Source organism: Micropterus salmoides, unplaced genomic scaffold, assembly GCF_014851395.1.
Source record: "Micropterus salmoides isolate LMB-PRFRI ecotype aquatic unplaced genomic scaffold, ASM1485139v1 Ms_hic_scaffold_22, whole genome shotgun sequence".
Taxonomy (NCBI): Eukaryota; Metazoa; Chordata; class Actinopteri; order Centrarchiformes; family Centrarchidae; genus Micropterus; species Micropterus salmoides.
The window spans coordinates 4,803,967-4,819,498 of record NW_024041373.1 but is presented as its reverse complement, the minus strand read 5'-3'; the positions used below and the strand labels follow the sequence as shown (position 1 = coordinate 4,819,498).

The 15,532-nt window shown below is 39.7% G+C and overlaps 1 protein-coding gene across 1 annotated transcript in view; it reads right to left on the bottom strand.

Moving 5' to 3' along the window:
• The window catches only part of ltbp1 (latent transforming growth factor beta binding protein 1), a 156,976-nt gene that overhangs the window by 98,777 nt on the left and 42,667 nt on the right, over positions 1-15,532 (bottom strand). The window contains 2 exon segments of the mRNA XM_038737681.1: positions 5,993-6,070; positions 6,073-6,131. Of these exon segments, the coding sequence (XP_038593609.1) occupies positions 5,993-6,070; positions 6,073-6,131 (137 nt within the window).

Here is a 15,532-nt window from a genome sequence, read left to right as displayed (position 1 = left end):
ATATCTCACTTTTACTGAAATTCCCAGGATGTCTTGCCACAACCAAAGTTTGACTTTGGAAACGTAACTAATGATAATTATAAAATGACATCTGAATTATCTGTTTCATGTTACTCATGTTCATTAATTAGGTGGTAGTATTTTAGTACAGCAACAATTTTTCATAAAAGTGCTCTTTGACAAACACAGTGCTAACCATACAGAATCGTATCTTCTTAAAATAATACTCTACAGATTTAGCATTGCACTCCTATAACATTATCAGATTTACATTTAACAGTTTAAAAAGGATGCAGCACAACCAGAGATGCTTTCTTTTTATTCCACAAATTTTTCTTCCGTGTCAACCTGGCACCCACAATGCAACTCAACGGGCAACAGTTCAGTCGGAGATGTGTTATGCTTGTCTATTTGGCTGTACCCCTGCTGTCTATTTGAGTGGTTATATGGGAGCCTTTCACCATCTTAATGCATTAGTGCTGACCTGAGGATATTGTTGAGTGGCAAGGAAGGAAAATATGTCACATGCAGCCATTTTGGCCTGTTGTTTCAATGGTTTGCAGAAAAGGAGCATTATACTTCGACATTTTGTTGAAACATTCAAGCAGCTGGTGCCTGAACTTGATGCTTCACCTGCTGACTCTCACTCTGCAAACTGCCCTAATGCTCTGATTTTGGATGGAGGTCTTCATATCTGAATGAACCACTTGCTGAATTGTGTGCATAGTTTATTTGCAGGCTTTGCTCTTCACTACACTCCTCTAAAAATCATTTTGCCACACAGCTGAACTGTAAACTGTCATTTTAAGTGAAAAAATACTGGGATCTCTATTCCCACTATTCAACCCCCATTAAAATAAGAGGCATAAGAAGTTTTCTCTCCCTTCTTTATTTAGCCACACTAGCAGCATTGCAATGTCAGTTTGTTAGTCAGTTGGTCCACCACTTAAAATATAGTATAAATACATATAGTAGTATAGTATATAGTATTGCATGGATTGCCATAAAATTTGATACAAACATTCATGGTCCCCGAGAGAAAGAAACCTACCGACATTAGGGATTCCCTTGATTTTTTTTTCTTTAGCATCAGCAGCAGGTTGACATTTATGGCTTTTAGTGAAATCTTTCAACAACTGATGGGTAGACTATCATGATAATGGATAAAAGTGTCAGCTAAATGAATAAAAGTAAATTAATTTCAGAGTAAGCTGCCCTAAGAGTTTACCTATGTTCACATAATTAATATGTTTGATCAAACATTGTGTTTTCACATTCTTCTGGGTTATAAAACAGGCTACTTCCAGGATTCAGAGAGGACACTAATACAAGTTAAAGAGATAGAGATTGTAATTCAATGCACTTTTTGTTAAATTCAGTGAATACTTTTTCTGTGATATTTGGAGTTGATGCTACAAGGTACTGAAATTAAAGTAGTGTTAGGTCAGGAGTTAGATCTCCCCTCAATATAATATTAAAGTATTTCATTCTGCTTCCTAATAACCTCCCAGCTGCTGAACGGTGCAAAGGTGGATTTCACCGGCCCCTGTCAGTATCCACAGCAGATGTGAGGAGAGTCCTGCTGAGAGTGAATATGAGTAAATCAGCTGGGCCTGATAACATCCAGGGCCGTGTACTAAAAACCAGAGCCAATCAGCTAGTTGATGTTATTACTGACATTTTCAACATCTCACTGTCTCAGGAGAGGGTTCCCACCTGCTTCAAGACAGCCACCATCAATCCTGGACCTAAAAAGTCTGCAGTGTCCGGTCTGAACGACTGCCGCCCTGTGGCTCTCACCCCCTTTCTGATGAAGTGCTTTGAGGAACTGGTTCTTCAGCACATAAAGAACAACATCCCAGCCAGCCTGGACCCTCAGCACTTTGCTTTCAGAACCAACAGATCCACAGAGGATGCCATCTCCACTGCCCTCCACTCAGCCCTCACACACCTTGAGAAAAACAACACCTACGTCAGAATGCTGTTTGTGGATTTCAGCTCAGCGTTCAACACAATCTCCCCATGAAGCTGATCAGCAAACTCAGCACTCTGGGTTTAAACACAACACTCTGCAGCTGGATACTGGACCTCCTCACAAACAGACCCCAGACAGTTCGGATTGGTGGACTCACCTCCTCCACTCTAGTGCTCAACACCGGAGCCCCCCAGGGCCGTGTGCTCAGCCCCCTCCTGTTCACGCTGTACGCCCACGACAGAAACCCTCAACTTGACTGGTGCTCAGAGAACAAGCTACTGCTCAACGTCAGCAAAACTAAGGAGCTGATCGTTGATTTCAGGAAAAAAGAGATGAAGACACACTCCTGTCTCCATCAGTGGAGCTGAGGTGGAGCAGGTGAACAGTTTCAGGTTCCTGGCAGGGCTCTGCAGGGGGGGATTCAAACTGCTCAGAAGATCATTGGTACCCATCTCCTGAACATCAGTGATATCGGTGAGGTGAGGTGTCTGCAGAGCCCAAAGGATACTAAAGGACAGTACCCACCCAGCCACAGCCTGTTCACCCTGCTGCCTTCTGGGAAGACATATAGAAGTTTCTGCTGCCGCACCACCAGACTGCAGAGCAGCTTTTCCCCCCAAGCTATCAGACTCAAAACTCTTAAACTCAGATTCATAGCACTGCTCCATTGAATATAGTTTATTTCTGTTTACCATTTTTATAATGCTTTTAATTAATTTAATTAATTTTTAATTGCTTTTGTTTCGTATCAGCTGGATTGAGTGGATTCGCTCTGCGATTCGAGCTTATCACTTATACATTTGTATTTTACTGCGTGGGAATATTGATGTGTGGGATGAGACTGTGTTAAAACTGTCAACAGTCTTGTGAGACAGCTTTTAACCTGACGAGAAATCTCCTACTAACTACAAATTATTTCATTCAAATTAAAGCTCACAACTTTTCGAAGAATGCTGTTTTTGAAGAATTGAAGTTTTTCTTTTATGTGTTTCCTTTCTTGCAGGCATTGGTTTTGAAATGATTCCTTTATATCAGGGGTGTAACGGTACCCAAAATTCATGGTTTGGTATGTACCTGGGTTTTGGGGTCATGGTTCAGTACGTGTTAAATACTGCAGGAGAAACAAATATATTTTGAAAATAGCATTTCATCATATGTTTTGAGATATTTACGTTATAAATGTTCAACAGTGGCTCATTGGCCATAATTCTTACTGTAACATTTAAGGCGCTCAAATACTGGCATGCTGTATTCAAAAAAATAAATAGCATAAACAAATAGCACAAATGTCAGTAATCTGACTGAGCAACTGTAGCTTGTTTTCATTTTTACAAGAATGAACTGACTAACATGCAACGATGAAGACACATTATAGCAGTGCGCAAGCACTTTGTGCATATTTTTAAGCACGTGCTTAAATTCTGTATTCTCTGCTACTGAGTATGGGTGCATATCCGCAGAGCTGTTCAGGCCGTGCTTTGACAAGGACTGAATCTGCACCGAGAGGCTGCTTAAACGCTGTGGGGAGAAGGACTGGCATGCCAGTTTGGTTTTGTTTCATTCTGCTAACCAACTCATTCGCTGTGTTTTACAAAGGATTTACACAGTCAAATCAATTGTCAAGGATTGCCAGTAGTCATGCGTCCTGTTTTATTGACATTACTGACCCCCAGTGGACGTCGACAGTAGTGTTTAATTTTCATACCATTTGCATGCGACACAGTTCTCTCCTTTCGGTCGAGCCTTGGAGAAGATATGTCTGTGAGAACAGTGTGAGAAAATTAAACTAACTCTTTAGTTCATACTCTATGGATATGTGCTATATTTGCTGTATACTGATATTTGCTTTGTATTGTATTTTGTAGAGCCGACCGATTTATCGTTTTGGAGTAATTATCGGCTTAATGTTATGGTAACCTAGTGTTGGAGGCTACGCTGCTGACAGACGTGATTGTAGATTTAGTTTTGAAACAGTTTGGCAGTTCTAGGGGCCGGTCCCTTCATTTCTCTCTTATCTATGACTTCTAAATATTTTCTAACATCGCCAACAGCAGATAACGCTGCCTGTTGCTAAATTAGCCACAAAGCTAATGCCCTGTTTATCAGTGGAGGAGCGCTAACATTAAAGAGTGATTCCACTGTAGTGTCTCTAGTTACAGTCGGCGTGTCAGAAATGATTAAACGTGAGCTGAACAAGTATCTAACACACAGTTGCAGGTCCTCGTTGTAGACGGTCATGTAGTGTTAGATTAATTCAATATGTAAGGTAATAACTACTGCATGACAAAATATATATATAAATAATATTTGCTATGTAGGAGAGCCCTGTTTACCATTATAGCAATGACATGAGAGATGATATATAGTATTATTAGTTTTAGTAGTACTATATTGTTATTTTTTATAGTTTCGCTGGCCCCCACAATACATATACTATTTAATGTTTATTAGTAGTAGTACTCCATAATTTATAATAAATCAGATATTTTAAAAATGTGTTCTGTAGTTTTATACATTTGACTCTTATTTATCAAAACTTTAATATTTTGTTGTACTTTTTCTAACAATACAAGTTTATTTTTAAACCGCATTACGTCATGGTATCTTGGTGAGTCTCAACATAACAAAGGTTAGGAATAGTCTTTGTTTATGTTATATGTTTCTTAAAATAAGGGGAGAAGAATATCGGCCGATTTATCAGCTATCAGATGTTAAAATACTCAAATATCGAAATTGGTATCAGACTTAAAAGTGTCATATCTGTTGGGCTCTATTATTTTGTTTAGTTTTACAGAAACGACCATCAGTAAAGCCTCAGTCAGCCTTACATATGGTTTTCTGGAATTTTTGTTCGCTATCTGTCTAGCATTGCTCAGGCCAGCAGTTGTGTTTTGTGTGTGTGTCAGTGTGTGTATTTTTGGTGGGTTAACACAGTAGCTCCGCTTTTATGTTGAGAAGCTGCAGAGCTGCAGTCTCTGTTCACTAGTCACTGGAACTTACCCTGTAAGTTTCATCATAAACCACGGTAAAAAGGGTTAGTATTACCATTACAAATTTGAATTATGATTATGATTAAAACCTTAATCAATTACCGTGCTTTGAAAAACAGTAAACAGAGTCCAGTATCAACCAAAGTTAGCAGTCTCCCAAACAGTCTCCCAGACGCAGCATTCAGCGTGGCTTTGTACTGGGACAATTAAAATATTGCGAAAGGCAGTGACAGCGTTTTCAGCCTAGTCCTCATGTGGTTGTATTTTGGTTTTTATAGAAGTGCTGAGGGAACCTTGAATGGCAGCGGCTAGCGAATGCAGGATGTTAACATTTAATGCACTACGTGATATGTGGACTTCCGAATGAGGGAACATGTCATGGTTTGTCTGTCTGACTTGCTAGCAGTAGTCATAACATTATTACAGACTCCTGTAGAAGACTACTCTGTATTTATATCAAATGTTGAGCTCATTGCAGTTACTGTCACTGTCTTCTTAAGCATGGGGCCATTGCATTATACTTTATAAATTCATAACATTTAATTTTAATGCTTAATCATTTTGATATGGCTGTCATGGTTTACATAAGATATTGGCTGTTTTTATTTTATTGTCTATGCAAAAAAAACGTGCTGCTAATTGTATTTGTGGTTTTCAATATGAAACTTGGTGAAATGGTTTCCATGTGTGTATCAGCACATTTTAACAATACAGCCTATACTGATGACTGTGATCACTTCATTGTAATCATGATGTGAAATTTTCAGACTGTTTCATCTTTAAGGCCCAGTAAGCTTTGGCAATAATAAGAGCACTTATTATGTTCACTGTGATGGACCTCAAGTAGCTTAAAGTTCATTTTCTGACCATACTGACATAAATGGAAACCAATGGCTGTCTGGAAGCCAGTACAATGCATTCCAAGATCTTTTCCAAAGCACAGTTTTCTGAAATGTTCCCTCTTCAAGAACATCATTAACATACCCAAATGAAAATAAAAAGCTGATCTGTAGGGAGACTTACTCACCATGGATAGGGCTGTGCCCCACTGTAAGGGGGATCGGCCTCTCAGGATGGGACTGGACATGCGTCTGTGTGTGTGTGTGTGGTAGTATTTGGGCTTTATAACATACTGCTGGCTCTGACCTGGGTGCATGGGCCGAATCCTGCAGGGAAAGAAGAACATAATCAGTTGTAAAATAATGAATAATATGAATAATAATATAGTTGTTTTTTTTTTGTTTTTTTTTAAATTGATAGAAAATGACCACGAGAAAATGATCATAACAAATACCCTTACACATCAAAATCATTCATGTTTTCCAGGCAGAAAACGTTCGGGCCAATTACACTACATGGTCAAAAGTATGTGGACTGGTTTATATGTTTTTGTATTACTTTTATGAGCATAGCAAAAACAGTAAGTCTGCTTGAGTTCCCAGATTCCAGCATGGGCTGGTGGTAAAAATAAAAGTAGGCATGAAAATATCTGTGTGCTCATCAGTGCTTGGTCAGCTGTTAGTAATCAGAACCACCATGCATCCCTTTACATCCTCTAATATTAAATACACAGTGAAAGCCCACGTTCTGCATAGACATATACTGCGTTTACATCCTTTATGTTCTAAATTAGGTCAATAACTTTATACAGTCAGCCCTGTTTACTACAGACTGAATCTACTTGTTCCCTGTGACAGCGTTTTCTCCGTGTTAGTTTCCCTGCAGACCCAGCTATCTTCCGACCATAGTAAACTGCCTAGCGTTTTTGTAAAAGTAATGGTCTGTATTTGTATAGCGCCTTCCTGTCTTCTGAACACTCAAAGCGCTTTTACACTACATCACATTCACCCATTCACACACGAGCCAAAGTACTTGAACAGAAACTAATATTCACACACATTCATATACCGATAGAACAGCCATTGTGGGCAATTTGGGCAATTTGCCGTTTTGACTATTGTGGACACCCTGGAGGAGTCGGGGACTGAACTTCCGACAACCCGCTTGACCTCTTGAGCCACAGCCGCCCCAATTGTACCTCTGCCTGTGTGTTTGTCTGCATTTGCAATATATAGTCTTTACCTGTGCCACCTGGATTCGTGCATTGCGGGACATAACACTACATGTCAACATTCACCCATTCAAGGTTCCAACTGCTAAAACAATGGCTGACCAGTGATATTCTGTAGCTTTGCACATATATATAACCCTTCCCCAGGGTTGTCCAATGTAGGATACAAGAAGAGTGCAGGGCCACAGAAAGGAGATGATAGACATGGAGGAAGAGCCATTTGTCAACCAGGCATATTTTTATCCCATTCATATATAGGCTCCCTGCCATGGTATAAATAAACAGAAAGTAATAGCCTTGTAAATAGCTCTGCTATGACCCTGTAATGTCTTAAATAGCTCTGTTTAGGTTATGCAACTATGTACAGGGCATGAGAACGCCTTTACTGTAATGTGATCATATGTATTACTGTGTGTATAAGATATTAATTTCTAGTATTATATATTTACTAGTCATAAAAACATATTCTGGTAAAAACCTATCATAATATTCAGTCGCGAATGTTTTCATGTGTTCACAAAGTGGGCATTAATGTGCAAACAAGCTTTTGTGTATATATGTTTACACAAGAGCAAGTACAGTGTATACACACTGGCATATGGTGTTATAGGGGGTGAGTGGTGGTAGAATCTATATTCAGACAGGCAAAGGGAGCATGTTTTGTTTTTACCACTATCTACAGTGGCCTGTACTACGAAGCGGGGCTTATCCAGGTAACTTCAGGAGTAACTTTGTGACGTTGGGTGTAACTTCCTGATTAACCCATACTACCACAGGTGGATAGGTGTTAACCGAGGTCTGTTGCCATGGCAGTTTACGCTGCATCTCTAAACTGCTCCAAGCAGGTTATGTATACGTGGACTCCACACCATCTGTACTCAGTGTTAATGATTAGAAGTAGGATATTAATACACCACTTGATAAAATAAATTTAGGTTTCATCCTTGTTCCACTGCGGTTGCAGCTGAAATAAGTTATTTACATTCGTACAGCGAGCCCTGCAACCTCTGTAATTTTAGAGAGGAGATCTTAATTAATTAATGGGACAGTTTCTTAGATGTAGCCCATCTGTAGGCTGTAATTGAATTTTCCTATGTGTTTAGATTGACTATTTTACGTGTCCAAAAAATACAGAGCCAGGGTGGGGGTTAATAAACCGAGAAAAAAATCTAGACTCTACATGAAAGTGTCAAATTTAATAGAATCGGAAAAATCGGAAATTCCCTGAAATTAAAGTCACAAATCACTGGTGTTTTCTTCTGAATACGCCCAATCCACGGCAAAGTCTCTAAGGTGCATGATAGTGATTGTGGGCTAAACTCACGAGTATTTCCTCACTGCTGAACCCGATTGGAAAGTCTAATATAACTTTCCACTGCATGCATAATAGGCTACACGGCAGATGTGTGTGTGTGTGTGTGTGTGTGTGTGTGTGTGTGTGTGTGTGATGTTGAAGCCTTGTATAAATGTCATAAATGTGTGACTGTAATGTCAGAGAATATTCAAGTTGTTTACTTGTAGATCAATCTTGGAAAAATTTTTGTCTTGGATTATTACCCCTCTCCGCTGGCTTCGTTTTTTCCTATTACAATGGACCTTGTGTGCAGTTGTACCTTTACATCTTAATCATATTACATATTTTGTCAGCCGCCACAATATTAGATTTAGCCGTTAACGTGTCTTTACATTCATCATATCCTGACACAATCAACGTCCATTCTTCTGGAGAAATACGGAGCATGCGCTGTTGTAAAAAAACCAACTCCAATTAAGTTAACACCGACTAAGCTAACCAACATCGTATCCACCGTTGTAGTACCGTTTAACACCAGTGTAGACGGTCAGAGTTTGTCAATCCTGAGTTTGATTAGGTTCGTTCATTTGTGTTACATGACCACAACAGAAGTCATGAAATAGTCAGAAATTGTTTAACATTTCACATGGAATTCTGAATACACCATATTTATTAAGGGCTTTGTAATGTTTTTCTTTTAAACCTTCTTCTTGCTGAAAGCAGCTGCTTTCTGGACTGAAAACCGCTAGCTGCTCCAGCAAACTCCTCTCACCAATATGTAGTTACAGCACGTAATTCAACCTACAACCACAAATGGCCCTTTTCACATTTATGTTTATGTACGGATCAAAAAAACAAGATACAACATGTTAATCAATTTAGCACTGCTGATAGGCACATCTTTTCCCTCAGGACAAAGCCAGCCAAGCTGTTTCCCCCAGGGCTCCAGTCTTCATGCTTAGCTAGCTAGGCTAACCAAATCCTGACTCCAGCAGCTCCGTACATCTCCACTGATTTAGCATGGCACTCCTGTAACATTGTCAGACACTCGGTGGATTATAAAAAAAGAACTGATAAGGCAGAACTAGAGCTATAGTCTTAAAAAAATTCAAACGTGAAAAGTGACAAAGGAAATTACGCAAAACTACACACAAAACAGTGTGTTTATTATTGTAAAGATAGATTGTTTCAGGGTATATTTTAGTCAGTGATGCTGAATTGTGTGAAAGTCTATGGAAGCTTGGACCTAAATATGGCAACAACAAACAGCTTCAATCCTCAGCTGTGAGAAAAAGAGAACAGTGACGGCAAGAGAGAAGTCATACATAATAGGATAGGACTGGCAATGACTGATTTTCCTAATTTCCACATGAACAGATCGGTGAGTCAGAATTGATGAATGAGCTGTGTATATCAAGCTATATATATATATATATATATATATATATATATATATATATATATATATATGTGCGTGTGTGAGGGTGTCCTTCACTTGTCAGACCACAAGCACAACCCACCACCAACCTCTACACTCTAGTCTTCCCAGTCTTCTTCCCCTTGAGACATACTCTGGTGTACTGTTATGAACCCAGTGAACCTCAGCAGAGCCTCAAGCCTGAACTTGAATGGTAGGTTTTAAAACTGAAATATGAGCATCATTGTCTAATCAGTTATGTCATAAATTGTAATCATCCATCATTCTATTTATCTACTTTCAGGGACATAACAGAGTCCAGGTTGAGGTGGCAGCAGGCTAAGAAAGGAAGTCCAGATGGCCCTCTTCCTAGCCACATCCTCTGGCTCTTTCTGGGGGCTCCTAAGGCAGAATGTGCAATATGTAATTCCTGCTGCATGTTCTCAGTCTGCCCAGTGGTCTTCTCCCAGTTGGATGTGCACAGACAATCTCCAGAGGGAGGGCTCCAGGATACATCCTGACCAGATGCCCAAACCACCTCAACTGGCTCTTTGCAATACAAAAGGGCAGCAGTTGCTTCTGAACGTCTGAGCTCCTGACCATGTTTCTAAGGGTGAGCCCAAACATTCTGTGAAGGAAACACATTTCGATCTCAGTCTTTCTGTCAGAAGACTAAACTCATCACCATAGCTGTGAGAGTAGAGTTGGAATTGAAAGGTTCACCTTGGGGCTTAGCCACCTTTTCAACACTACAATCCAGTATAACACTTGCATTGCTACCATTGTTTTGCCAATCTGTCTGTCTGTCTGACTTTTGATCACTTTGTTGAGGTCTTTGTTTGTTTGTTGTGCAGTGATTTCACTGTAGCCCCACTAACTGCTCTATTTAGACCCTTTGAACTGGTGTGGTGCTGCTAGAATCCATGAAATCTGAAAGGGTTTTCATTTTTACTTGTGGCTAAGAAAACCTACATCTGGAGAAACTTTGGTTTAATGTGTCAGCCACAGAGAAAACTTAAAACTTGGCAGCATTTCATCCACCTTTTGACTCCTTGTAACTTTGCTACTGGTCACTGTTTATGAACTGCTTCATTTTAGTGTTGTGTCGTTCAAAGAACATTTCGTTCATTTGACCTAATCTTGTATGTGACTCAGGAGGAACGGGTTGTCTCAATGAATGATTCGTCATTTTCACGCATGCGTGAATAGTCTTGGACTCTTACGTTCAGTCGTTACACAGAAGCTGCATGGGCTCCGTCAGCACAGGAAACAGAATTGATTAGTTCAGGACTCATAACTGTGGGTCTCTGGGTTTGAGTCGTTAATTTTTCACGTGACATCTCGGCTACTGTGGAGCAGGAATGAACTAGTCTGCTGTCAGGTAACAGTCACTGGACTGACATTATATAGCTATTTTGTTAATTATGTGACATTTTATAAAGCATAACATTATTACAGCGCAGTGATGTTGTGCTAAGTTATAGTTTAAACACAGCCGCACCGTAACTTTAGTCCTGCTAGTGTTTACAGCCCACAGCTGATGAGAGTTGTTCTGGGTCCGCTCCACTTCAGAGCCCTGACAGGGTTCTACCGGGAGCTGAATTACCACAGAGGTCGTCTCCTCTCCAAAACAAACCAACCCGGACATTAAACCATTAAAACACAGCCACATATCAATGTTAGCGTTAGCCCTGTGGTTTGTTTACAGCTAACAGCTGATCCGGTCCACCAGAGAACGCAACTTAACTTTTACTTTTTATTTATCGACAAAGCCGTGCTGTTGTTTCACAGTTCCTGACTGGTGAACTACCTGCAGTGTTTGAGATTATTATTACATTTGTTAAATTTTAATAAGAGTGTGTTTTATTTATCTAGTCTGTCAAGCTTATTACTTCAATATATTCCCTGTAAATCTGATGTTAATACAGTATATAGATTTTACTCATGGATAGACGTTAAGTGCTCATTCATACAGTAGCCTTAGAGATATAGTGATAGTAATTATAATATATATATATATATATATATATATATGTGTGTGGCTGGTCTGGTAGTATACTCAGGAAAGATTGTGAAAATGGACAGATATAACCGGAGTAGTGGCTTAATCGAATATTGACAACATATTTCTGTGGTTTTTACATGGTTTGAATTTGGTTGTGGCTCCATGCGGCTTTACAGAACCATGATATAGAAGATCAAGAGGTGAATTTGTGCATTATACTTTGTCAATTAGAGCAAGCCTTCTGTGTTTGAGAACTGTAATGTTTTTTTTTAAATCGCCCACTAGAAGACTGCAGCGCCGCAATAACCAGCCTAGTTAAAATGAACCAAATGAACAAAATGACACAAAAAAAGATTAGTTCATTTTAATGAACGATATTTGGTGACGCGAGTCTTTGAAAAGAGTGACTTTTCCCATCACTACTTCATTTACTACTTGTGGCGCAATATCTTCTGAGTTCAGTGTCAAAGTTATGTAAACTGTTTAATTTGATATTTGCTGTGCTGCCACATTTTGAATATAAGATTGAGTTTGATCAAATAAAATATATTATTTATATCTATTTTGATTTCAAGGCATTAAAATTCGAATAGGATATAGAAATTTAGTTTATTTACTGATTTGTTATTGATGAAAGTTGGGAAAGCTTCAACCTTATAATAATGTCCTCTCATAACAACCCGGAGACAACCAATCATTCTTATTTGAATTTCCAGCTGTTAGCTTAGCTGTTAACTACAACTCAAATCTGGAAAAAATACTTTAAACAAATGGGCGAAAAGGAGATTGTGCCTAAAAACAGCTTTTTCATTCAACTTAATAAGCTACCGGGACTGTGAATGGAAACACATTGCTTGGGAAATGAACATCTTTGTGTGCTATAGCAGCAGCAAATAACTGTCCACAAGAGCTAAGTATGTAAATGATGTGCTCAACTTAACACACTTGCATGCTTCAGGCTTGTGAGAGGCAAGAGAGGGCCTGCTAGGGGCCAGTGGTACACGGTAGAGAGATGCATTGGGATTGGGATCTCACGGGAGCTAACACAAATCGCGCGGGAGCGGGCGGTTTTAACTTAAATATAAATATACTGCGGGTCCCGCAGTAGTGCTGATAAGATGGAGTCAACAAACGAAGTTGAAAGTGAGTGTATGGGGCTGCTCCCGAGAATGCACTGCAAGAGCCTAACTCCAACCGGTGACCTCGGATACGGGAGGCGGACACACTGACAAGTAGGCCAAAGCCCGTGGCCAAAGGCGCTGGTCGCCAGTGCGTGTCTTAAGGTGTCGGGGAGTGAGGTTTACTCACTGCACAGCTTCGCTGGCTTCCGTCACACGGGCTTATACAATACAAGACCAAAGCAAGGCAAGTCTGAAATTTGACTCTTACATTTGAATCTTACTGACAAAAATGAATGCAATGATTTACGTTGGGTTTTCTGAACGTTTAGCATAGCCCAAACATTTATGTCCTTTTTTACTCTGCATGTCACAATGTTAGCGGGTGTGAGCGGTAGAGTAACGCACATGTTGCGGGAGCAGGCGGTAATGGTCACAAAATCAACGGGAGTGGGATCAAGAAAACAGTCCCGCGCAGGTCTCTAGTACACGGTACTGAGTGTTTGAAAAGTACAGAGTTTAGATATCAGTTATTCAGCATATATGTGGAGCCTCACCTTGTCATCTGTAAATGGGAACGTCAACTAAACATTAAAGGATTTGTTGATATCAGCCTGCGTTAGCTAATCACAGAATCGCTAAAAGGAAAAACAAGAAAAACATTCCTTTTATGGTCTTTGGCAACAACAAATTGGGGCATTTTCACTATCGTCAGTGGCCTGTTCTACGAAGCAGGTTTACTGGATACCTTTCTGGATGTTAAGGCTTTTTTTTTTTAGAATAAAAGAAATTTACTGATCTGTGTCTTAAAAAATGTCCTTATATATATATGCTCTGAAATAACACTTTCTCATGTGTTTCTAATTGTCTGTAGTTCTTTAATACCAGCATCATCATCCTCCACTTCCTCTTGCTGCCCTTCTTATCAGCCTGGGCCTCTACCAGACTACTGGACTTAAAACCAATATCATCAATGATATCCTTGAATGCTGCACAGAAGATTTGTCCTCCGACTACAGTGCAAGGAATAGGGCAAACATTTATCAACTTAATTTCACAAGTTGCCAAAACTGAACTGTCCTACCAAGGAAATATCAGCTACACTAATTTCTTACAGGGGAAGCTGAGCCAGGGAGAGTTGAAGGTGAGGGCTTTAATTTTTATGCACACACACACACACACACACACACTGCTCTATTTTATGGGACTGCATTGTAGTTTGATTATACTTTTTCAAAAATTAAGTATCTGAGTGTTTATGTGTGACCATTTCTAACTATTTTAGCACTCTGACTGACATACACATGACATGTTGGTAGTTAGCAGTATACTGTGACGTAGGTGTTCCAGCTCAGGTTTGCCTGACTGGGGCCTCATGTATAAACGCTGCCTACACACAAAATGGTTACGTATGCTGGTTTTCACGCACACGTGGGATGTACATAAACGAACTTGACGTGAGAATGTGCGGGCCGTCGCGCAAACTCTTGAACTATCATGAGGATTTGTGGACCCTCTGCAAACCTTTATCTGAGTGCCAAAACTCACCAAATGTTTCAAAAATAACGTTTCTACTCCAGTTACCATGCATGAAGTAGCCTATGGAAAACCTAATTATGTCCGTTGATACACACTAAAAGTTTGATCATGTAGCCTATGTGGATGTTTAATATAAAAAAAATGGAATGTGAGAGGAATAGATAATGATGCCTCTCACATATTTAATTTTACTTCATATCACATGTTATCACTTTATCATTTAAACATTCGACCAGCAGTGTTATTTGTGCTCGCGCTAGTGATATTTATATATCCATATTGCACCTTTCAATTGTAAAAGATATGAGCCAACTGCCAACTCAAATCTCAAATCTCAAATCAATGTCTGCTAAATGTTTCATCAGCCCCCTGGAACGTAGAGGGGAGGGCCGGAGTGTATACCACACCACGGGCACTCATGGTACGTTGTGGACCTGCCAGCCTAAAGCCAAGACAACGTCGGGCGGCAGGGTGCAGGCTCGCCTTTCCCTGATGTTACGTGAATTTAGCTTTAGTCCTTTTCAGACTTTAACTCAGCTAACGGAAAGAATTATCATCATTGTAAAAATCTGGGATAACATCAAATAGCATTCAATAATTGCAGAAGAGAGCGTCAGTAGTTTTTAATAATATCCTCTCCATGAAGATTTCTTGGTCAATGATGATGACTGTCTAATGCATCGATTTAGATTCCTTAGAGTTGTGCTCTTGGATCTGTGTGCTGAACTGGGTCCAGCATTAGACAGACCAACCTGACGGAACCGTGCCATCACGGTACAAATACCAGTACGCTATAACCACTGTTTCTGGCAGTCGGCTGTTAGCAGCGGGAGCCGACAGGTCTGTGTCTGAATCAACATTAGCCTATATAGTGTTTTAACAAAGACTTTCTACCTAAAGTATTTGTTTAGAATTATATAATGCTATTAAACTCTATGAATTTTCTTTTGTTTGTGAACAAGCTGCATCAAACAATATGTACTTTATAACTTCCACCTCACAAGCACCTCAGAAAAAACTCTTGTCCCACCTTTCTTGACATCCACTTTATGTCAGACCATGTTTTTTTATTTCAGCCATTATGAGTCTCTGAGCCAGCTGCACTGACTGCCATTGTGACACT